Source organism: Rattus rattus, chromosome 12 (assembly GCF_011064425.1).
Source record: "Rattus rattus isolate New Zealand chromosome 12, Rrattus_CSIRO_v1, whole genome shotgun sequence".
In the NCBI taxonomy this organism is placed as follows: Eukaryota; Metazoa; Chordata; class Mammalia; order Rodentia; family Muridae; genus Rattus; species Rattus rattus.
In genome coordinates, this window is record NC_046165.1 from 56,545,276 (window position 1) to 56,571,103 (window position 25,828).

The 25,828-nt window shown below is 46.1% G+C and overlaps 1 protein-coding gene across 1 annotated transcript in view; it reads left to right on the plus strand.

The window, feature by feature from the left end:
• The first annotated feature begins 262 nt into the window (after nt 1–262).
• The window catches only part of Dock5 (dedicator of cytokinesis 5), a 179,610-nt gene continuing 154,044 nt past the window's right edge, over nt 263–25,828 (plus strand). Inside the window, 1 exon segment of the mRNA XM_032918230.1 lies at nt 263–522. Within this exon segment, the coding sequence (XP_032774121.1) occupies nt 480–522 (43 nt within the window). The 5' untranslated portion in view covers nt 263–479.

A 25,828-nucleotide genomic window follows, 5' to 3' on the forward strand; every position in this document is an offset into this window, starting at 1 on the left:
GCGGGAGCACACGGCTCATTCATTCAACAAATATTTATTGAGGTCCGGAGGCGACCAGTAACTCTCACCAGCTCCTCCTCCGCGCTCCGCAGCACAGCCCCGGAGCGCTGGGGATTCGCAGAGCCGACGCTGGGAAGACAAGGCGGGCGGCTCCCGGCTGCGGCTCCAGCCGGGCGAGGCGGAGCCGGCGGGGGAGGCGGGCGGCCCCGGGGCGCAGAGGGCGCGGCCAGCGGGAGGAGCCGAGGCGGCGCCGGGAGGCGCGCTGGGCTGCACGACCGCCGGCCCCAGCAGGTGACCGCGGGCGAGCGGGCGTGCGTGCGGGGGCACCGGGCGCGAGCGAGGCGGGACGGCGTGGACGCGGCCGGCGCGCCAAAGTCGCCCAAGTTTTGCCCGAACATGGCGGAGGAGTCCGACCGGCGCTGGGGCGCTCCGAGCACGAGTGGCTGTAGCCGCTAGCGCCGCGGGGCGAAGTCGTCGCCATGGCCCGTTTGATCCCTACCAAGAGGCAGAAGTACGGGGTTGGTGAGTGCTTGCCCCGCCCCACCCTCGTCTGAGCGCCACTGAGTCCACTTTGGCCCCGCGGAGCTGGCGCACACTCGGCTACTCGGTCCCGGTGCTGCAACCCCGAGATTTCAACCCGCTCTGATGTAAAAGTGCTTTTAGGCTTGGGGACTCAGATCCTTCCCCGTCCGAACCCCAACTCTAGTGGCGCGCACTGTGGGAGCGCGCGGGGTCCCCACTGCCGTAGGTGGTCAGCGAGGGCCGCACGTGGGATGGTGTGCTTTGCGAGCGTCCTTTCCCAGATCCCACTCGGAAGCCCCTAAGTCCCTCTCCTTCCCTCCCTCCCTCCCTCCCTAGGACTGCAGTCCCGACAGCAGTCTGAGACAAAATGGGAAGCCGAAGCTGCCAGTAGAGGTGGTGGAAGAGGCAGGAAGTGTGTGGCGTGGGAAGGAGGGCAAGAGGGTCCGGGGGCTGTGTGTGCGAACAGCCATCTGACCTACTAGCATAGATGGAGAGGTGTGACACAGCTTCCCTAAGGGGCAGGAAAGGGGTAGGTCCGGCGCTAGCGCGTGGCGTTTGTGTTCACAGTACGCTAGCGCTCCAGCGTCATTTCTGAACTCTGGCCTCTGGGTTTGGATCTGAAACCGTGGCGTTGGACCCAGGTGGGAAAACTTTCCACTTTCACTTTTCATTGAGCCAGGTCAAGGAGGAAGCACTCACCTTTAGCAGGACGATTGCCATGACAATTGGACTTTAAATGGAGCCTCTGGGTTAAACAAATGTGTTGTGTGAGAATTCTATCACTTTCTCCCAGGTCCACCCAGTTGGCACGTTTGAAATGTAATCCCTTAATTCGCTCCGTCAGCGCACCTCTTTCCTTCACATCCCAGACCTGCAAGAACACTGCCTAAAGTTATTAGTCTGCTGTGACATCTAAACTCATTTCAGACACATAATCCTATGTGCCTATGTAACCGGGACTCAGGACTCAGGCTTTAGTATATTATTAATTCCATCCTTAGTATATTATAATTTGATGCAGATTGAAAGCCTGCAAATATATATCTATGTGTATATTCCCAAAACATTTTTTTTAATTTGGCTTTACTTTTAGAATTTTTGCTCCTCCGCATGGCTGCAGGCCATATGGATAGGTGAGGTTTCGTCAGTCCCAGATCACCAGGTCTTGACTTAGCCTTGATAAGTACTTGGCTAGATACCTGCTAGTAAGTAGCTGGTCATTGTGTAAGTGAAATATGTGACAATCAGAGAGCATGCCCTGGCTTCCATCTTCTGCACCACAAGAGGACATTAATTTATTTAAGCAGTATAGAGTACTAGTTAATGAATAAGACATGCTTTCTAACTTTAACCTGGGTTACAAGTTGTTCCCAGCAAGTATGTTTCCGATGGTGTGCTGTATATAGTCATAGGCACAGGAGTAAGAATGTTTCCTGCATTTTCCCATATTTTGTAGTCAGGTTTTTGGTTATTTATCAGAGGGCATTGAAAGCGATTGAATAGTGTTTCCAGGGGACAGAGCTTAGCAAAGTTGTTCCAGGGTGTAATCTGGGACATTTACTTCGCTAAACCCAGCAGATGCAGGTAGGTGTGGATGTTGAAGCGCAGACTATGCACTCAAGTCAGGCATGAGTTTTCGTGTGTGTGTGTGTGTGTGTGTGTGTGTGGAGGGTGTCTCTGCTCTTGTGTTTGGAAACCTTCCCGGGCTGCAGGAGACCCTGAGTTGTCAGAGTCCCCACACTGAAGTCCCTATCCTCCTTTTGTGACACTGTAGAGAGTCCACTCACCTCTGTGGTTCAATATTCCATGGAGAGTCACTTCTGTGACTTCACTCTCTTGTGCTTGTGCCCCATCTGCAGGACTGTCCCCCCACCAGCCAAACGCTGCACCCCACACTCCAGCCTTTTTCCTTGTGGTTCAGTTCTGCCTTCCGCTCCCTTCCTTCACTCTGCAGCTCTTCACTGCAATCTCTTGTGCCATCCCTTACTTTCTGCCTTATCCCATCTCCCCTACGAGGGACTGCTAGCCTCTTCGGCAGAACAGCTGGGACTGCTTGCTAGCAGCCAGGAGATCAGCTTTATTGACTGTTAATGTAGGAAGGCTTAGGGAGGGTCATTGGTGTCTCTTCTGGGATCCTGACCCTTCCCTCTGACCCCTTCTGACTAGTTGGTTTTTTGAGTGAGACATGGAACTCACTTTGTAGACCGGGCTGGCCTCGAACTCCTGTGTTCGAACCTGCCCCCACTGAGTACTGAGATTAAAGTCACGATTCCCAGCATGGCTAATGGGCTAAAGGGGAGCCTGGGGAAGGATTCTGGAAAACAAAGATTGTGTTTTTTTTTATTTCTGCCAGTCAGAAGGTTTTGCCAGGTAAGCAGTAGTCCTCCTTACTGTTTCGTTCTCTGAAGTTACAGTTATTAATAGTCAACCGAGGTCCCAATATGATATGGGATAGGAGAGGGAGGGAGGGGAGAAAGGAGGGGAGAGAGAGCGAGAGAGCGAGAGAGAGAGAGAGAGAGAGAGAGAGAGAGAGAGAGAGAGAGAGCAAGAACACATTCATACAACTTATGTTTTGCTACATTATTCTACTCTATTTTATTACTAGCTGTTGTTCCAGGTCTGACAGTGCCTAATCTATCAATTAAACCTCTCATCAGCATTCATGCCGAGCATGTACTTGGGCTTGTCTGCTATGGGTAGGAGGTCTCCTCTGTAAGTGTGTTTAGTCGTGTGCACCCTTGATGCTGGGGTTCCCTTGTAAAGCAGCTAACATAACTGTTCTAGAGATTCCTTCCAGTTAAACTTGACACCCCAACATGGGTCCTATTGGAAGAAGTTAAGAGTCTGCACTGTTTTGCTGAGGAAGTGAGGCAGCATTTCTTAGACCAATTGTCTGGATACCGCTGGATGTATTAATGGTGGCTCTACTGCCCTGGGACTTGTCACTTCTGAGGGCTGATGATGAAGGAAGCCATGGGGTAGCCATCTGGAGGCTTTTGGTGATTCAGGGCTTATTCCCACAGCTACTTAAGCAAAGGAAACAGGTTTTCTCTAAGGCTGGATGAGGATGGGGCTGTGATCTGCACTTGAATTGTGCTTGGGGAAGGTAACAGTCCCCTCTGTCTCCTTCTATGTTTGGTTCCCTCTTGGTTGTTTTTTCAACATGTCTACGAGTTCCTAATTCTCAACTACAGTACTAACTAGTTCAGCTTCTAGGATTAAGTGAACTCAAGCGGTCATTGTGTATATCAGTGTTATCCAGAAAGGTGATTGGTGGACTTAATTCTTTAGAGTAAGTACTCGAATACTCAACATTAGTACTCCAGAATGAGGTGCTTAGAGCCGAGTGCTAAGTACTTAGGGATAAGTATTGTATTCTCTGAAGTCAGGCAATGTTAGGTTTCCCTTCATTTTTCTTTTTCTGTTTTCCTTACTACCAGTACTGGTGACTGAATGCAGGGCCCTGTGAGTTTTAGGCAAGTGTTCCACCATTGATCTGTACCCCTAGCCTCTTTAATTTTCATTATTGAGTTTTGTTAGGTTGCCCAGACTAGCCTTGAACTCCCCCAGCCCAGGTAGCCCTTGAGCTCACCATCTTCTTACCTTAACCTTCCAGTAACTGAATTCACAGATCTATAGAATCAGGTGCTTTCCCTTTTTGCTGTTTAAGTGAAAAGAGTTGTAAAATGCTAATATTTGAACATGAAGCACATATCTATGACAAACATGTTTGTCACTCTTTAACTTTTAAATCAATCATTCCCAGTCTCTGTCTTGCTGTGAGTCAGGGTCTCCCTATTGTAACCCAGGCAGGCCTGGGACTTGCTTTCCATTCTCCTGCCTTAGCCCCTGACTCTCAGCCAAAGTATATTTCTAAGTCAGCTTCCACACCACCCATTTATGTCGAGAACAAAGATTATATTCTTTGTATCTGGTTTGCAGAGCGGTGCACTGATGCATGTTGGGATTTCCGGTATCTATAGCTCTAGTGTGATAGGAAACCTTTGGAGGGAGACACTGGCTTTCACAGTCAGCTCTCCAACAGTTTCGTTGCGGTTGCCCCAGTTAGCCTTGAGGATCAGGCTTTGTAGAGCAGATCCTCAAATGCCATTTAAAGCCTGTGCCAGACTCTGGGTCTTTCTGGTGCTTTCAGTCTGTGTCCTGCTCCTGCCATCCTGCCTCACCATGGGCCCAGTATTCCTCAGGCTGGGGTGTGACACCAGGGAGTGGATTTTACAGTGACTGGTTCGGTTGGTTTTTTAAAATGGATATATTTTTATTATCTGTAGTCATGTTTATATGTGTGTAGGTGCATATGCATGGGCTGGAGTTACAAGTGGTTGTGAGTTGCCCGGTGTGGGTACGGGGAACTGAGCTCTGGTCCTCCTCGAGAACTATGCATCCCTTTACTCTCTGAGCCCCTTAAAAATTTTTTTGAGATAAATAGCCCTGGCTGGCCTTGAATTCAGGGTCCTCTTACCTGTGTCTCCCGAATGATAGGATTATAGGTGGCTATAATCCTAGCTTTAATTTCCTTTCTTGACACAAGTCTCTTGCAGTCCAGTCTAACCTTGAACTTTCTCCACCTCAAGTGCTAAGATTATAGGTAACTTCATCGGGTACATGGCGGTGCTGAGGATTAAACCCAAGGACTCGGGTATGCTAGGAAGGCACTCTGTCAACTGCTCCATACCACCCAGTGTCTCCAGTTCTTTTCAAAGAGAGGAAATTGGTACCTAGAGAGGCATGGTGAATGGCTTCACTCCACAGGTTCTTGACTTCAGGATTACAGGAAACCCTTTAGCAGTCTGGTGAAGCCCTCAGATCTTGTCCACAGGATGAAATTACCGAGTACAGGGGACTGAAAGTGAAACTCATTGTACTGAAATACTCGTCAGTTGATTTCTCATTTTTGATACCTTATCCTTTATTAAGTAACAGTGCAGCAATGGTAGTTATAATTATTGTGACTTATCGATGAGACACATGGATTTATGCATATAGTGGTAATTTCAGTAGATCTGAAAGTGTCTGTTGGTGGGAATGCCTTGGGTTCTACTAATCCAACCATGACCTCTGACCTAACTCAGTTAAAGTCAATTCTGAGAGTCATTTAGAAAATCCAGGGGGGGGTTGGGGATTTAGCTCAGTGGTAGAGTCCTTGCCTAGAAAGCGCAAGGCCCTGGGTTCGGTCCCCAGCTCCGAAAAAAAAAAAAAAAAAAAAAAAAAAAAAGAGTAGAAAATCCAGAGGGAACGTTCGTTCTTCTCGAGTCTACCAGTCTTCTGGGTTTGAGTTCAAATAGAGTCCTTGCCTCAGGCTCACACAATTGATTGGTTGTAGAGCCATCTGAGAAACAGACTTGGCAACCGTGTCACCGCCTGTGATGATGTTAGGTATTATACAGTTGCGTTCACTCGAGGAAGTACCCATCCTTATTGTGTTCGTGTTTTACCACTGAGGCTAAGAGAGTTCAGAGAATCAGTATGGCTCAGAACTTGTGGAGTGCTGTTTTCCAAAGAAGTGCTGTTCTGAATGCTATTTCTGTATGGTTCAGGAACGTGAAGGGGTCTGGAGAGATGTTTTCAGAGGCGCGAGAGATTTGGAAGTTTTTCAGAGTGATACTGAAAAATCCTTGGCCCTTTTTCATCCTCATGCTGTGTGGGTATTCGTGGGAACTTGCCCAGATGTTAAGTATGACGTGGCGGTGGATCAGATGCCACCTGTGAAGGTTTAAGGAGATCCACAAGAGACCTAGAGAGATGGCTCAGTGGCTAAGCATACTTACTGCTCTAGGAGAGGACCAGTGTTTAGTTTCCAGAACTTCTCACGGGGGCTCACCAACATCTGTAACTCCAGTTCTTGTGGGTCCAAGACCTGTTTTTGACTGCCATGGACACCAGACATGCATGTGGTGCACATACATACATGCAGGCAAACCCTTACACACATAAAAAAATTAAAGCTCCACAAATATTCCAGATTCATGCTTCTAAGCGTCTTTTCTTTGAAAAAGAATGTTTTGTTCCTTAAAGAATATATGTTGATGTTCCCATGTATTGGTCTCCACACAGTGATTTTAAATCTATGTTTTAAAAAAATCTTCATTTATGAGGTTCCTATTTTAAAGGTTTCTCAGCCAACATGTCTCTCTAGGCATCCTGTAACTGACTACTGGAACAGAGCTGTGAGAAACTCTTTTCCAGGGGAAGCAAACAGGCTCCAGGATCTCCTCTAAGCCTCTACAGTCCCACCCCAAAACCAAACTTCCTTCCTCTGTATCTCGTCCCCTGGACTCTAGTCGTTTATGCATTCTGATTCTTGCCCTGTTGGAGATCACTAACTGGGAGATAACTTTATGTCCTGAGCCACAATACCCAATAGCCTTTAACACACTTCTTTTTAATGTGGCATTTTCTCTCTTTGCCTGGCTTTTTTATTCTTTGAACACTTACACAGTCATTGACAGATCGGTTCCTCCTTCTCATTGTTTGCTGTACAAAGCCCAGTTACAGAAATAGGGAATAGAAAAGAAATAGACAAATGGGACACTGTTGCCTGCTTCTTACCAAAGAGGTCGAGGCCCCTGCCCGACTGAGTCTTTGGACATCTTTCTAGTCCCCGTAGTTGTGCTAGCTGTGTTCTGTTGCTGCAAAATTATAAAAAAACAAATGTCTTTTATCCCACACTAGGTCCAGCCCCATAGTGCCCCAAGATATCTGGTAAATACCTTCATCTCAGTCAGCAAAGCCTCTCACCCGCTTTGCTCTATCCCATATCACTCTGCCGATGTCTTCTCTCTGAGCCTGGCAACAATCTCTCTACCCATCTAGTTCCCAAGGCAAGTTGCCACCATGCCAAAAATATACATCCCAATTCTGTGGAGGCCAGTGTCTCCAGCCACCACATATACTCTTTTGAACTTCATTGCCACATGAAAGAACACACAACATAATAACCTCTGATCCAATCAGATAAAATTGCCCACCTAGACATACCAAGCCCTATACATATCCATCCCTTAAGAATATTCATAACAACCTTTAAAGGTACAGAGTGGAATCTTAACATCTGCCTCTATGTTCTCTTGGCTGCCTCTCTTCCTCATTCCAGTCTCCTCTTCCCTAAAACTTTTCTCCCACCCATCCTTTCTTCTTGTCCAATGACAGGCCTAATTCTCTCTTGTACCTGCCTTCACCTGTGTAATGGCCTCATCCTATAGTGTGTAAGTGGAAAACTACAGAACGAGTGATTCACAGAGTTTTGTGTTTGTTTGTTTGTTTCACATTGCATGCTGTTCTGAGTAGCATGGTGACCCACCCTCCATCCTAGTCTGTCCCCCAGGACATTCAACCTCCCTTTGTCTCTAATGTCCATGCTGTATGCACCTCCCACCTGTTAGTCACTAAGGAGCCATTCACTGTGGGGTATGACAGTGCTGTGTCTGTGTGACCTTTATTTTGCTTATTAAGGACCCCAAAGCACAAGAATAATAATCCTGACAGTTTTACCCAAGTATATGGCTATGTCTGTTCTATTTTATTACAGTTTATTATATATTTGCTTACGGTGCCTAACTTACAAGTCAAACTATCTTCACTCTGCATGGATAGGAAAAGCTTAGTATATGAGGTTTCTTACTGTCTGAAGCTTCAGGGATGCACTGAGGGTTTTGGAATGCATCCCTGACAGAAGGCAGGGTGTCACCATGGGTGGTCTCACTTGTTGTGGGTGTGACACCACTGGCAGGATGGATGAGGGAGTGACCAATGAATGTTGATGAGACTGGATGCTGAAGATCAGCTGTAGTTAGGTAGAGAGTTGGAAATAGGACTCACTTTCTCCCCATGTAGACTTGGTTCTGTTTTGTTTTGACAGATTTGACACCCCCTTCCCCCATACAGACACACACTTCTGAGATAGGGTCTTGCAAGCTGGCCTGAATGAAACACTGTGTAGCTGAGGATGACATTAAAGTCTGGGTTCTCCTCCTTCTGCCACCTGAATGCTTAGCTGACAGGCATCCACCACCATGCAGGGTTGGGGCTTGAATCTTGTGCTTGCCAGGGAAGCTCTGACCTCGGTGGGGTGGGGGGATGACTCCAGGAGTGTTTTCTTGTCCATCTGTTCTCATCCCATAACCCCATAACTCTTCATAACTCCCTCTCCCACCCCCGTGTCCTCACCTCTGTCCTCCCTGCCCTCTTGCTTCAACTGAGCGTTGGCCACGCCCAACAGGCTTCTGTGGCTTCTTTATCTTCCTGATAACCAATGATCTCATTCTATCTCCTTTGACAGGCATCTGTTTCCCTCCAGATTTAGACCCCTGCCGGCTTCTTCCTGGCACCTCTCCATCCCATTCTGCTTACAGCAGGCATTTCTCCTAGGTCTTGGAATAGCACACCAAACCCCATGGAAACACCTCCCCCAATTCTGTCATCTCTGTGCACTGAGAGTCATCCCAAGTTTCTCCTATCACTAAGTTTTGTCCTTCCTCCATAGTGATCCTCAGACTACCACTTCACAGTATGTTTGATGCTTTCCTTTTCCCTACAAGCCTGCTTGGCTTCTAACTTCTTGCTCTTTTCCTCTCTAATCCTTACCCAGTCAGGTAAGATTCCAACATGTCTCCTCCCTCCAAATGTCCTCCATGCTTTACAGGTGTGGTTGGTGACACAGGACCTCTTGGTTGGAGCCTGTGTCAAGATCTTTGTACCTCTTTGCCTCCCTTTCCCCTCTGGCCGTGCTGGCGTCATTTCTGTTTTTTTTTTTAACTCTGCAAGCTCAGTTTGACTCAGGACCTTGGCACTTGGGCCTCCCTCATGTGGAATGTGCTTCTGGGATGTTAAAATAAATCCAGTTCTCTTTGGTTATCCTGTCTTCCTTCAGATAACTCAGAGAGTCGCCTCTAAGGTCCCTCATTCAGAAGCCCTACCATTCTGCTCACACCTCTGCCCGTCAAGCCCATGTCACAATATTGATGATTTCAGTTCCTCTCCTACCCTGGAGTTTACATAACCCTGTGATTATAAAGTGCATTAGCAGCACTCTCTCTTCTGATCAGATGTCCCTTTTCCTACTGCCATGCATCCTGTGGCAGGCATGTTGATGCATATTCTCTGAGGAGTGAGTAGACCAGGCAGAGTTTGGTAGCTGGTAGGCACAGAGACTATACCCATGCCTTTGCATAGTCACTGGATGCTGACTGTAAGCCAGGTAGCATTCTCCGGGCTGGGGTATGATGCTAGAAACCAGAGAGATGCTGACCTCACATATTAGTGTGTGAGCAGACAGCAAATCTCAATAAATTTGAAAGTAGGGGCGTCTCCATTGTTTATGGAGGTACATGGCTGGATTGGGTAAATAGAAGAAGCTGGGGACACTGAGTAGACTTTGGGGGCAGGTCTGAGTCACTGATGGGCGTTGTGTTGAACAGGAGTTGGGAAAGAAAGGTGTGGTCTATGGAAAGAAAGGAGATGTGGAGAACCCTTTGCCTCTGGTGCCACAAAAGAAGATTCGCTCTTTCCTGTTGGAATATAGACACTGGAGTGAAAGGGCGAGAGAGTGTAGGAGCAGGGGGAAGAAAATGGAGACTGACAAGCAACATCTATTAGCTGTTGACTGTAGGAGAGCTGAGGTGGGAGGATGGTGAGGTCAAGGCCACCTGGGAGATAGGATTAGGTCCTACTCCTCAAACACTTACCAGAATTTCAGTTCTGGGTCTAAGTGTGATACTACATCCAGAGTAGCTGAGAGTTTACATGAACTTCTTGTTTCCCATGATGACTTTTGAGAGACAAACAAGAGGGGTTAAGGGTAAGAAATTCAGTTTTCAATATCAAATTTTCTTATAAAGCATACGTTTTTTCAACTGTTAGCTTATTTCTAGAAATACTCAATGTAATAGCATAACAACCTTAGTCCTTTACTTATTATAAAGGGATTTTAGTATATTCAAAGAATGAAAAAAAAAAAAAGCTGGATGTGGGTAGCAAATACCTATATTCCTTGTGCTGGGAAGGCAGAGGCAGGAAGGTCCTGAGTTCAAGACCTACCTGAACTACACAGAGAGCTCCTGTCTCAAAAAGGAAAGAAAGGAAGGAAGGAAGGAAGGAAGGAAGGAAGGAAGGAGATAGGTAGATAAAGGTGTGATCCAGTACTTTGAAATTTTAATGAACTTGACCCTTCGCCTGTATTTCTGAGTTAAATAGTACCTTAGTATTTCAATGGAGAGTTGGATGTGCTAATCCACACCAGTAATCTCATCCCTGGAGAGGCTGGAGCAGAGGGTTTGCCATTAGTTGGAGGCCAGCCTGGGCTACTCAGCAGGAGACCTTGTCTCAGAGATAACACCATTTCCTTCCCAATGGAGGGAAGTGTACATTTCCCCTTATAGCAGAGGTAAAGCCACCAACAATGGGCTTTCTCCCTGTGGGCATTAAAGGCTTTGGAGAGTTCTTTAAGGGTATTTTAACCTTGGTTTATAATTAGCTTCAGCTTGCTTTGGGATTAATGGGTTTTGGTAGGAGGCCTCAAGAAGTGCTTTGATGAGGTTGTGTGGAGGCAGAAACAGGACTGAGAAAGCAGCCGATAAGTGCATGAATTCATTGTGTTTTTCCAAGTAATGTCCAGTGTCCTTCCCTGAGCCCAGGCTGACAGACCCCATCCAGTGACTGAATTGCTGGCAGCCTCGATCCCAGCAAGAGACAAGTGGGCTTTGTATCTGCACTTGGAGCCTTCATACAGCCCCTCCCAGTGGTTCTAATGGTGTCAGAATTGTTATCCGCCTTGTGTTGGTCGAGCCATCTTCTCTCCCATTCTCAAGCCTGGAACAACTTTGATTATCCACAGAAGGGGGCAAGTGAACTCCTGGTCACCTCCCCTAAAGATCTTAGGCTCGCTGTCCTTGCAGGCAATGTGAGGGAAGGAGATCGCTGTGGAGATGAGTTCTCTCTGGAAATTAGGTTGTTTCTGACTCAGTCAAGATGAGCAAGAACATATCTTGTGGTAGCTCTGTCTTCTGGGCACTCTGTATTCTATGAACTGTGTGACCCTCATATCCCAGGTGTGGTGGGTTGAGTGAAAAATGCCAACTCTTGAGTTCGAGGCCAACCTGGTCTACAGAGCAAACTCTAGGACAGCCAGGGCCACAAAGAAAAACCCTGTTTCAAGCAACAACAACAACAACAACAACAAAGCCCACAACAAACAACAAATGAGAGAGAGAGAAGAAAGAGGCTGAGAGACAGAGACATATACAGAGAGAGAGAGAGAGAGAGAGAGAGAGAGAGAGAGAGAGAGAGAGAGAGATTGAGATTGATTGAGATTTTCCCCCATAGTCTTGGACATTTGAATACTTGGTCTTAGTCCCTGCTTGGTGGTACTATTTGGGTAGGATTAGACGGTGTGGCCTTGCTGGTGTAAATACACCAGTGTAGGTGGGCTGTGAGGTTTCAAAGCCTTGTTACAATCCCAGTTTGCTCTCTCTACTTCCTGCATGCTCCCAGCTTCTGTTCTTACTATCATGCCTTCACTCTGCCACCATAAACCAAATAAACTCTTATCTCTACATGTTGCCTCGGTCATGGTGTCTTTTCACAGCAGTAGCAAAGTAACCAAGATACCAGGAGTTCCTTCAAGAGGCCAATTGAGGAACCAAGTCCTAAGGGTGTTATAAGACCTCATAGTTCTGCATCCTTGGGTATGGGGCATAAAGTCCTGAGAACTGGATTCTGGCAATGCAACTTCTTGGGCAACACTGTCATGTTAGAGATGAAAGAGAGTCTAAAGGCATAGGGGACTTTTCCAGAGTCACACCGCTGATAGCTGATAGAAGCTGATCTTCAAATATATTAAATATTAAAATTAAAAATGAGTTCTTTGAGAATTTCATGCAATGTATTTTGAACATATTCACTCCCCTCAATTCTCCTTGCTTAGCATCCCATCTCTTCCCATGTTCTTTGAGCAAACCTATTTTCCCCCTGTCTCCATGGGGTCCATTTATGTTACTGGGATAGTCTTGGGATTGGACCTGCCATGACATGTGGTCAGCCTCTCAGGTGTCACATTAAACAAAACTGACTCTTCCTCTGCCAGTAGCTGCCAAATGCTAATGACTGCTCAGCTGGCAGTGAGGTTACATAACTATTATCCCCCATCTGTTGTACGGTCTTGTACATGCTGTCACTGTCTGTATGTTTTCACATGTGCGCATGTGTGTCTGGAAAACACTCTTTCATTGACATTACCTACCACCTTTTGCTCTTCCAGTCTTTCCTCTCCTTTGGTTTTCATTCTTTCTGCCCTCTTTGCCACAAAGATCCTTGAGCCTTGGAGTGAGGGTTTAGTTCCTCGGTCCATTTTTCTTTATCCACAAGGAGAGAAAATGTCTTCATCCAATCTGCATCCCAAGAAGAACATGCCTGTTCTTTGTGTACTGTCCAGGCAGCATTATAAATAAGATCCAGCGACCACGTATGTGCGATGGTGTGCCCAAGACTGAAGCAAAAGGATCAGAAGTTCAAAGCCAGCCACAGATACATGAGTTTGAGGCTAGTTTGGGCTACATGAAGCTCTGCTTCAGGGAACAAAACAATGGAAAGACCCAGGAGTTGTAGTTGCTGCTCAGTGGTGGAACCTTTGTCTTGTGTGTGCTCTGCTTCGACACTGCAAACATTCAAGTCAACCATGGATGAATAAAGCCACACCACCTTCCTGCCACTCAAGTTCCTACCATTGAAACAGGAAGGTACTACCAAAATAGCTTCCTGTTTCAGAGTTTCTGGAAGGAAGTGTTTTTGAGCCTGTAGAGTGGATGAGGGTGCTGTCCACGGTTTGACCACAGACTTCTCGCATGGTGTCAGGCCTCTGCCTTAGGATCCTGAGTCTATGGTTCACAGCATAGTGACAGTGACATGGTTTCCATCACAGAATTAATAGGTAGGGCTGCTGCCTGCCACATCTCAGGCAGGTTTGAGAATGGCTGTCACTGTTTGATGAAGTTTTGAGGGATGAATGGAGGGTATATTTTTGAGGGTTGATCAGGAGAATGGCTGGAAGTCTTCAGATGCATGAATCGGCTCCTCCTGTCCTGTTCTCTCTGATGGGGAGTGGATGGCTTAACCCTGGGTGAAGATATGCAGCCTCACATCTTGCATGTGCTGATGCTGCTCTTCAGGATTCAACTTCTCTTGGAGTGGGCGCATTCATCTGCCTGGTTTCAGAGGCTCTGCTGCAGGACCTTAGCTTCCTTCAGAGCAGGAGTGAAGAATACATTGCCCTTGCTCTGTGATATGGTGAGCAAAGGACTGCTGGTCAGATCCTGATGGCATGGGTCATGATAAGTTTTTCCTTTCCAGCCTGCAGGATTCAGTGGTAGGATGTGAATTTCATGGCTACTGCCTTTGCCAAGGACCCAACGTCCTGGGGATTGGCGTGCTGGAGACGACAGTGCAGTTTATCTGCTGACTATACTTTGGGGTCGTAATGGTTTTGGCAATCAATGTTGCTGACATGGGTTCCAGCAAGGAATGATTAAAATTGAAAATGCATGTAGCCTTTGATTGTTCAACATCATTTAAAAGAGTTTATCTTACCAATAGGTAGAGGATGGTGAGGAGGGCAGAGGTTATTTGTTCAACTAGTATAGTGAAAACGGGGAAAAGCTTCACTTGGCTGGAGCTGGGCTCCATAATTTATGACATGTCCCAGTGATAAAATATAATGTAGCTGTTTAAAGGCAGTCAGGCATCGCCATGCATGGTGCTGATAAAGATGGCCTAGCACTCAGATGCTATCAAGCTAAGAGCACATTATTCATGCTCTGTTTCTTTTTAAAAAAAAAAAAAAAGATTTATCTATTATACATAAGTACACTGCAGCTGTCTTCAGACACACCAGAAGAGGGCATCAGATCTCATTACAGATGGTTGTGAGCCACCATGTGGTTGCTGGGATTTGCGCTCAGGACCTCTGGAAGAGCAGTCAGCGCTCTTAACCACTGAACCATCTCTCCAGCCCCCTTATGCTGTTTCTTAAAGTGGATATTGGCTAGGTGAGTTCTCACTTTGTGAAACTTGAGTGAAATAGACATGTTTCAGTTGATATCCTTTTCTGCACGCAGATCAAACCTAAATAAACTTTTTAGGGAAAGAACAAGCCATTCTAGTATAATGTATGAATTGCTGTGGGCTCCCTTGGACGCATATGAGTGGCAGCAAGATGTATGAAGTACATAGAGGAGGGCAAATTGCGTTCATTAAACGAGTACTCTCACCATACCTGCTGTGTGTCAGACACATTTTTTAGGCACTGGATATAAAAGAAAAAGAAATGGTGTATCCTTTAGTTGTACATGTTCTTCACTGTTGAAAGAATTCAAAAGTGATTGTCCACAGTTGGTTCCTAAGGGTACAGGAGATCAGGTTTCAGCAACAGAAGGGAAGGCCTCATTGCTATTTTGCACTTTTATTTGGTGTGCATGTATGTGGGTATGTTTTTATGTGTGCATGTAGAGGTAAGAGGACAATATGTTTCTCTCCACCATGAGAGTCCCAGGGACAAAGCTCAGGTACTCAGGCTTGGTGGGAAGCATTTTTACCCACTGAGCCCCAGAAGGCTCATAGAATCTCTTCATACTCTTGAAGTCTGTATGCTGTCATTGGCTTACAAATTAAAACAAATAAATTCGACAGCCCTGCTCTTATTAATGGCATTTGTGACCCAAGGAAGCCATTGCAGTCACCTCTGCCTTGGAGAGCCAACAACCAAAAAGTGTTTGGAGGTTTGCCCCAAACCACACAGGATGTTTTACGTGGGTTCAGTGTGAAGGTTTGCTCTCTCCCAATGCTGACTTGTACATTCTGGCGAAACTGTAGCTCGATAAATTATATATTATATATAACCATCAAGAACTCCAGGAACTCTTCCTGCGCTTGCTGTACTCCCTTCCACGCAGCTGATTGCCTCTGTGCTCTCCAGCTCTTCATTGTACTCAAAAGAGAAAGAGCCAGGATTTTGCCGCACATAATGAAAAACGGAATTTGCAATGTTATTGTCATCTGATCCTAAAATATAAAACTTACAGTCACATCTCATTAATTTTAATTTTAATTTGTTGGCTGTTTCAGAGCTCTGAGTAGCTATTTCATGGTGGATGAAGCATTATTCTTGGGGGTTTCCACTCCTCTCGATTGAAAGGCAATTAAATCTGACATAATTACCTCATTTTGCATTACATAAAATAAAGCATCCACAGGGAAACGACATCTATATGCGGCCATTACTGTAACCTGGCATTGTCAATGCATGCTTTTTAGAAGAAACATGTCTGAGTTGCTGAAGAAGAGTGAGACGCATGTTGGTTTGTTTAAGTGACACATGCTAAGCCAGTTTGAGAACCATAGCTACTACTGTTAGTTCTGCCCACTGGGTGCCCTGCAGGTGAGCCTGGCTTGAAATCGGAATTGTCAAAGGTCAAGCCTTGAGAGCCTTTGCTGCAGAGTAGCTGCTTCAGGCTGTGGGTTTTGATGTCCAAGTCTGCTAACTTTTAGAGCACTTTGCATTTCTGATGTCACAAAAGGCCCTATGCCAAAAGGTGGATGTAAGATTCTATATACATGACATGTGGATGGGGCAATATGCAAGGTACAGCTGTCTGGGCGTATACTGGCCTGTCAGTCGAGTTGCCCTGGTGACCGGGTGCCCTTGGTTGAGGACTAGGTATAGTTAATAGTGCTTGGCTCCAATCCTTCTTCGAGGTTCACAGGCACAGACCAAATTCTAATAGATTTCCAATCTTTTTAAATCGTGAAATGGCCTGATCTTGCAAGAATCTTCTTGGAAAATGTTGTAATCGCTCCCAGAGGTTACATGAGGTTTGTTGTCTGGTTGGAGAAGAACAGTTACTCTCTGGTCTAGAAGAGGCAGGCTGGAGTTCTAAGAGGAATGAATGAGTGAGTCGATCCACTCACAGTGAAGTCACATGGGTATTTTGAATCATGCGGACTAGGCCAGGAATCCCTGTGTACTGACTACTCTTCTCCCTTACTGCTTGGAGGCAGACCGTATTATCTGTTTCCTCTTAATGTGCAACAGCGTGCTGAATGGGCAGGAACATTACATAAAGACTGTATAAAGACTGAGGAGGTGAGTTCTGATCCCAGCACTTGGAGGTGCGAAAGTGAGACAGGTATCTCTGTAACTCATCGGCCGGCTGTTCTTAACCATCTTCTAGAGACTCTGTCTTCAAACAAACAAACAAACAAACAAACAAACAAACAATGTAGAGAGCAATCAGGGAAGACACCTGACTGACCTCTGGCCTCCACTTGTATGCATACCCGCACACACATGTGAACATACATGCTATGTATGTACATATATACAGAATGTGTAAGAGCATGTATAGTAGGCTAGCTTCTTTCTCTTTCGCAGAATAAATCTCCAAACTCAGGAATTATACACATTATAACCAGGGGTCCAGGACCTGCTGTTTATGTACAAACCATCTGAAGTATCATAAAACCCAAGGGCAGAAGAACTTCGTGCCTGTAAGCCTGTCTCAAGACTGATGTCTACTTAAGCTGGAGTCGTCTGAGTGTAGAATGGTCCGGAATCACTTCTTGGAAGGTTGGGATGTGTCTAGGAGAGGTTGAGATCCACTTTGGTTTTGGCAGTGGCAGTGATCGCTGCTTATGACCATTTCCAACTGCTTGATGACTCTGGGGAGGTCTTCACATAAGATCACAAATTCAGGAAGGACCAGAGCCTGCAGCAGAATTCTTTTCATGTTTGAGCCTTGGCCTTAGCCAAGTGCCTTGGAAATACTGAGTCTGTCTGTGATATTTTCTTTCCTGAATTAGATATGGGTTGGCTTGCTCAGTTCAGCTTTTGACAATATGACTTCTTTTCAAAGCAAATGGCTTACATCCGGAAGCAACCAGTAGCTCCATCACTTTCCCCATTGGTGGCATTTGGAGTATGACTTGGGAAGACGGTTTCAGACCAAGGGAAGATAAAGCCAATCTTTCTGCTCCAAATACTAAAAATGTGATGCTCAGGGAGAGCACAGGGACATAAGGAACTGCATCCCTGTAGTCCCTTCTGAAAAACCACTGCTGCCAGGAAGTGGTAGGGCTGGGGAGACAGACGGCTTAGTCTGTAAAGTGCTTACATTGCAAGCATGAAGATTCAGGTTAGATCCTAGCACTCATGTCACAAAGTTAGACATAGTGGCATGCAGTTTCCTCTCTGCACTGTGAAGATGGAGACAGCTGGTGCCCCAGGAATCACTAGGTGAATCAGAAATCTTTAGAGTCCAAGTGAGCGATTCCATCCTAAAGGAGGTGGACGGCCATTGAGGTATAACTGCAAGGCCATCCTGTGGCCTGCACATGAATTTGTACATGTGTGCACACACAGAAAGACATTAAAAACAATAAAGAAAACAGAGATGGGGGATTGTAACGTGTCCTGTGTTCTGTTCTTCTTGTGTGTGTCTCGATCTTCCTTGTCACTTGAGTGACAAGTTTCATTCTTTTGGAAGATTATCCGTGCTTTCTCTCTACTTGCTGAAATGTTATAACCATGAGATTCTTACAGTCCGTTGGCAGCCCCCCTGCCTCTTCCAAAGCATGAGTTTAGAATAGATTAGCATTAGGGATTTTCCATTTTATAAAGGTTATTTGATTTTTATATTCAGGGACATTTAGGTCTGGGGGCTGAAGGAACAGTGAAACTAACAGAAGTCCTTGGACTGTGTGGGACCTGTGGAGGCCCAAGGTTGATGTTTGGATGTCTTTATCACTCTCCTGTTGCAGTAAATCTCCAACCAAAGAAGCCCATACAAAGAAAACACAACTCAATTAATATGAATACAAGCTGCATGCCTAGACTGGGCAGATCTACCACTACACTACTGTATTCCCCAGCTATGAGATCCCTTAGAACTTGTGGTTTCTCCAGGCCACACACTACTGCTCCACTTCCTCCTCTTCAGTCTTCCTCTCTCCTTCCTCCCCTCATTCTCCCTAAAACTTTTTAGCTCCATCTTCCCGTCTCTTGTCCAATCACCACCTCTTGCCTTTATTTTACAAGTTAAAATGGGGAGAAGGTTCACATGAAGTCACCCGAGTACAGGACTCACTCCTCATCCCAGATAACCCCTCTTGGAGAAGCAAAATTATCATCAAAATACAAACAACACCAGGACAATCCTCAGCCTTCTCCACCATGTATTTCAAGCAGGACATCTCACTGAACCTCGTCATTTTGTTTAGGATGGCTAGTGAGCTCCTGCAGGGGGCCTGTCTGCTCCCCAGCCCTGGAATTACATGGGCATCTCCATCTTTTACATGGGTGCGACGGTTCAAAACTCTGGTTCTCCTGCTTGGCTCCAAGCACTTTACCTACTGATCAATTTATTTCTCCAGCCCCTTGTCCTACTCCCTTGATGTCCTCCCTCCCCCATTCTGTAAAACAGAAGCCAGGTACTGTGGCAAACACCTTTAATACCAGTACCCTAGAGTCAGAGGCAGGCTGATCTCTGAGTTCTAGGTCAGCTTCTACAGAGGGAGTACCAGGACAGTCAGGTAGAGATCCTGTAAATTAAAAAAAAAAAAATAGATAAATAAAAAAATTGAATGATACTTTCTACTACTTCTTAATTTTCAGAGTGTGGAGAATTTTCAGTTTCTGACGATTCCTTTCTTTTCTCTTTCTGGCCTCAAGCCCATTAGAATCATTCTGCCCCAGCTTCCAAAGTGGCACCTAGATGCTTTTGAACGTTTCTGCAAATTAACCAGTGCCAGAGAGGCCATGGTCATTGTCCCCACAATGTCATGATCTAAAGCTGGCATGCCATAGAACTTCTGACGGCTTCCTCAGAATGCTTTGTCTAGAGCAGTGCTTCTCAACCTTCCTATTAAAACCTTTAATACAGTTCCTCATGTTCTGGAGACCCCCCAACCATAAAATTATCTGTGTGTGTGTGTGTGTGTGTGTGTGTGTGTGTGTGTGTGTGTGTGTTATGTGTGTGTGTGTGTGTGTGTGTGTGTACTTCAAAACTGTAATTTTGCTACTGTTATGAATTGTATAAATATTTTTGGAGATAGAGGCTTGCCAAAGGCCTCACGACTCACAGATAAAGAACCACTGGTCTTGAAGGTGGCTTTGATGCCGGTAAACCACCACCACCCCATGACTTCAAAGCCTGAGTCTCACGCCCACTGTAGTCTGTTTTTTTTTTCCTTTGGTAATGTCTTAGTAGCTTTTGTATACTTTCAGACTGGTAAATGACCCCAGATGTGAGGGGCCAAGTGTTCCCCCTTGATACTGAAGTTACAAGTTTGTTCATGTTTTTTTCAGGGTTGAGATTCCCACAAAGCCTCCGGTGACCTTCCCTAAAAATATTTAAGAGGAGACTGTTTTTTTCTGAGTGCTGGGGACTGGATTTTCTCCCTAATTCATACGTTGAAATCCTAACATTCAAGTACGACGGTATTTGAGGTGGATGAGTCTTCGGGAGGTGGGTGTGCTCATGACGTCAAGAGGTGGGACTTTCACGGCGAAATTAGTGCATTGATCAGAAAGGACCAGACAGCTTGCTGTGTGCCATGAGAGGACACAGACAGATCAGGGCCATTTCTAGCCCAGAGAAGTGTACCCCAGATCCATGCTGGCTTTTGATCTCAGACTTCCAGCCCCAGTGTTGCAGGAAGATAAATGTCTTCTGTCTAAGTCTGTGGCATTTTGTTCTGGCTGGCTGAACTGCCTGAGACATGGCAGGATTCATACCGAATTATGAATTCACTGTCCCTGAATCAAAGTTTAATCTTTGTCATTTAATTTTTGAACCCTCTCCCCTCACATACAGGCATAATTCACACATGTTTCAGAGCGAGGACTTTTGCAGCCTCCTGGCTTGGAATCTTGTGGCTGATTTGGTTGTCAAGGCTCAGATGGGTTAGGGGAACTCCTGAACAAGGAGTCTGGAGTCAGAGGCGCAGGAAGGAAGAGAGAGAGAGAGAGAGAGAGAGAGAGAGAGAGAGAGAGAGAGAGAGAGAGAGATTGATTCTATAAAACTTAATTTCTGAGTTTGTTCATCCTCAACCACCTAATTTATTGCAAGACCAGCCAGAGTCTGCTCAGCATTTGGAAGGTTTGCAAAGCAAGCATAAAAAAGCTCTTTGTGGGAGGTTTATGAATTCTAAAGCTGACAGGATCTCTAATGGAAGGAAGGGCATGAACTGGGCAGGTGAGAAGCATGGAATTTGGGGAAACAGCTCATTTTTTACTGAGGAGACTACAGAGAACTTGGCCGTGAAATGAGCGTGCTGGTTTGTGAAGATGGGATCTCTGGTTCAGCACAGCAAGTGCTGGTCTCTCTGCCAACTGGATAGGGAGGAAGTTGCCCCCTTTGGCAGGAGCAAAGTATAGAGGAAGGGGAGAGGGAGGTGGTATAGATTGTGTCAGATTAGGGGAGACTCCTAATCTATGGTTCTGTGCTTTGAGGTTTTGTGGTGTTTCCCCCTCAGCCCCAGAAGCTTGATGTGCTGGAAAGCTTGCTCTCCAGTGGGTGTTAAACAGAGCAGCCCAAATCTGTAGCATGTGCCAGCATCTGTAGTGCAAATATCTCCACTGTGGCCAACTTCAGAGCAGCAGCGGATTAGCTGGATGCTTGAAGCATTCCTCAACATCTAACAGTTGGCTGTGAGAACAGTGCAGGCCTAATCCAGCGTGAGATTCTAGAGGCTGGTTAGTGTCATGAGCAGTGACTAAAGCTGCTAGCCTGTAGCTTCTAGGAGATCTAGGTATCTTGTTCTTACCCTTTATAAGAAACCTGCTGCCACGGTTGACTGGTCTGTGAGGGCTTGTCACCCAGGGACACCAGAACAAGGACGTATGACTTAACATAAAGTAGTGAGTTACCGTTTAGCTTCTCTCTTTTGGGTGTTTGATGAAGACATCACAGGGGCAGTTTTGCTACAGAGGCAAAAGGTTAATGGGGAATACTGCATCCAGGCAACAAGTTGAAACCACGTGATATCCAGAGTCAAGAAAGAAAAACTGTGAAGAAGCGGAACAGTGGACAGAAAAGAGCTGATAGGGAAAGAGTCCTTATAGTGTACAACACGAGCTCTGGGCCTGGGGCTCTGACCCTGAGGTAACTTTTAATCCAATGGCATAATTAGACAAGCTTACTGGTTCTGTGGTATACCTTGGGAAGTTTCCATGGACATAGTCTCAGCTGCATCCTTAAGGGAATTGTTCCAGGATCCCTGTGGATACCTCGCAGATCATCCCAAACCGCTTCCTGTACTACCCTCTGACCTGTGTAATACATAATCTAGACCCATCAGAAGACTAAAACAACTGGTAATACAGAACAGTTATCTCAGTACATGGTGGTAATAGCTGCTCAGAGCCTACCTGCTGGGAGTGTAGCTCAATAGTAGAGCACTTCGCTAGCCTGCCTGAGACTTGGAATTAGGTTACCATTACCTGGAGAAAGAAAAGTTATGAAGGGTTCATCTCTGGCATTTTTTTTCTTTAATATTTGCAGACCACGGTTGACAGCAGGGAGGAAACCTAGGGCAATTGAGCTGGTTAAGGACATGGTAGGCCAGATGTGACAGCATATTCATGCAGCAGGGACAGGGTGATATCTACGAAGCTGAGGCTAGCCTGGTCTACAGGACTTATAAGCTGTCTAGAACTGTAACACCGTGCCAAGTTTCCAGGGAAAGGAAGGGATCATGTAAGTCTGACTGAGATTCAGATAAGCCCTCATCTTTATTTTGCTGCCTGTTCTCCTCTCTTCATACCCTTCCCAAGTGGCTATGAATATTTCCTTCCTTCTCATCCCATCATAGCCCGACTTGGGATCCATGATAGTAAGAGAGTCGTCAGTGGCATGTGGTGGTGTGGTAAGTGTTGATGCCGACTGCTGGAGGAAGCTGAGACAATCAGGGCCATTGCTGTAAGAGGGAGAATGAGGTCTTTCTCATGCTGAGGGCATCTGGAGAGGCGGGTCTGTAGAGATGCCCTGCACAGACTGCGTTGGTATGAAGGGACGTGAGAGGCTTAGGGCGAATGGGGGCCTTTTTCTCTGCCCAATGTTCTCATCACACGAAAGTTTGTGAATAATCAAATTGTCGGAAAGGGGAAAGTTGCCCTTGGCTGTTTAGGGCCTGGAGCTTAGTCATACAAATAGTAGCACAGCCTAGTCCAGCGGGCTAGGATGGCAGAGGGGCCCAGTGAGTGAAGGTACTTGAATTTTAGTAAGGGTTCAGTGTGGGGCAGGAAGATGGCACAGTTGGTAAAAATGCATGCCGCATAGCATAAGGATTGAGCTTAGATGTCTGACAGCCACATTAAAAACAAACACAACAGTTGCACATGCCTGTGATCCCAGTCTTGAAGTGAGAGGGGACAGGGGGTTCCTGGGCTTGCTGGTCAGCCAGTGTAGGTGACTCAGTGAGCTCCAGGCACAGTGAGAAGGCCCTGTATTAAAAAATAAGGTGGAAAGTTTTTTTAAGGTATTTGACATCAATTTCTGGCACCTGCACGCTTGCAAGTGCACACCCACACTCACACACTCACCCACACTGTTGTGAGGCGGGGCTCGGGGGAAAGAGGACGTGTAGAGCTGACATCTCACATACAACCTGAAGAAGTTGATGAGCGAATGCATTGAAAGCTAACCTCTTTTCTCCACCGCTGTAATTTTCTAAGACAGGATCCTGGAAGTTACCTGGGAAGTCAGGAAAGCCTCTGTTTTTCTACAAGAAGCATACTGTCTCTTCCAGCATTGTAGAAGGGAGGCGAAAAGCAGGGCGTGTCTCTCCTCAGAGTCCACAGACGATTGGAGGTGAATTCTAAGTAGGCAGAAGCAAATAGCCCAGCATGATTGTGCATACTGGTAATTTAGTATTCAGGGACAAGTGGATCTCTGTGAGTTCAAGGCCAACTTGGGCTAGCAAAACTCTGTCTTTATTGGGTGGTGGTGGTGGTGGCGGCGGCGGCGGCGGCAGCAGCAGTGGTGGTGGTGGTGGTGGTATGACCATAATAATACTAAGGCCATAATAACAAGGAGGATAATAGGGTACAAGGAGGGTTTGGCCAGTGTGTTTAAGACTGAATGAAGGAAGTGGAGAGGGGAGGGAAGGGATGGAGAGGCCGGCGGAGGTGGGGGTTAGGACGCTGGACGCTGTGTTCACCGAAACAAAATTGTCTCTGCTTGCATAACAGCTAATAGTAGTTATTCATTAATCTGGGCATTCATTTACTGTATCAGCTTGAATTTTACCCACAATGGCAAGGTTCCGAGCTGGCCGAATAGCAATAGGGTAAGCATTCTTGATTGTATGCAGGCAGCATCTGAGAAGCCTTCTAAAGAGAAAGGCTCTGAGTTCCTATCAAGATCAGAGTCTCCTGGATACAAGGCCCACACTTTCCTTTTGTTTCCAAAACTCTCCAGGGGAGATTTTGCTGGGAGGGGCCCTGGCCAGGGTGATGCTTGGTTTTCATTGTCATCTTGACACAACCTAGCATCACCTGGGAAAGGTTTTAATGAGGGATCCTCTAAATCAGGTTGGTCCACAGGCATGTCTGGCAAGGGACTGTCTTGGTTGACTTCACTGACGTGGGAAGACCCAGCTGAAAGAAGGTAGCATCATCCTCCCCACCCCCACCACCACCCCTCAGGCCCCCAGGATCTAGGTTGAGAGCTGGGTAAGAATGGAGAAAGCTAGCGGAGCATCAAGCATGGACACATTCGTTTCTCTGTGCTGTTGGCTGTAGATTGATGTGGCCAGCTCTCTGGAGCACCCATTGCTTCTCTGCAATGGTGGTGTGTAACCATGAGCTCAAATAAACCCTTTCTCACCTAAGTTGTTTTTTTGTCAGGGTATTTTATTACAGCCAAATGAAAACTAGGAAAACCTCCTTTGGGGGGGTGGGGGTGGGTACTAAACCATTAGAATAAGGTACTCTATCTTCTGGGAGCAAAGGATGCCTGGATTATTCTGTGTAGGAGGAGGAGAAGCTGTGTTTTATAAGAGAAGCACAAAGGGGAGAAGGTGTGAATACTTTGCATTGTTGAGATCAGGAAGTTCCTGTGGCCATTTTCATCCTCTGGGAGACTGGGTGCTGTTAGATCTCACCAGGGCTGAGGGGTGAGATCTGAACTGGGTCTGCACTCATGCAGTAAAGTGCTCAATATAAAATACGTTGTAGTCATTTAAGTTGTAAAGAATGGTGAGACTTTAGGAAATATGAAATGACTTGTCAGGGCTGGGGAAGTGGTTCAATTAGCAAAGCACTTGCCCTGAAAGACCCCACCCCCCATTCCTGCCCCAAGAGTGATGCCCTGAAGCCTGGTCAGAAGGCAGGAAGTAGTAGCATCTTTGCCTTGGGGAAGCAGATACAGGGAGGTCTCTGGGACCTGGCAGGGAGCCAGCCTAGCTGAATTGCTGAACTTCAGATAAAAGTGACTCTGGAACTCAAATAGAAGGTGGAACACATCTGCCGGATGACACAGGAGGTTAACCTCTGGCTTTCCATACACACACACACACACACACACACACACACACACACACACACACACACACCACACTCACTAAAAAAGTGACAGGTATGATTTGTCATCCATGAAAATTTTTTTTGATTTCCATATAAAGAACTACTCAAATATAAACACCAGTATGTTAAAAAAAAATCTGTTAGCTTTCTGAGTAACTAATTAATTAATTAACAAGAGGGTTAAGACTTTCTAGACCTAAGCCCATCTGTGTAATCTTGACCTGGAAACAAGTTGGTAGTTTAACTGATACATGCAAACCCTCTTCATTGTCTGATTTTACTCAATTCATCGACTGGATCAGCTTTAAAGGACTCACCATAGGCCAAAACAATGGGCAATTAACACTACAGGTATTACAGGAATTTAACACTACAGGTAAGAGTCAAATGGAGTTGGGGCCTCATGGGGTAGGTGGCACCTGGAAAGGAGACTGGATCTACACTTGCCAACAACATCTGGATTCCATTTGAGTTGGAAAGTATGTTGGAAGGAAATACCCAGATGTGTCATGTGACCCGGACTCAGTCATCCGGGAGTAGTTAAGAGTGTCTGAATAATTTGGTTTGTGTTGATGCTTGCAAGAGAGGTTTGAAAATCTTTGTGCTGTCTGTCCTATAGGGAAATCTGACAGCTATGCGGGGCCAGGCTAGTCAACTGGGGCCAACACTATCCTTCGATCTATCCAGACTTTGCATTCAAATCCCTGAGAGATGTGACTC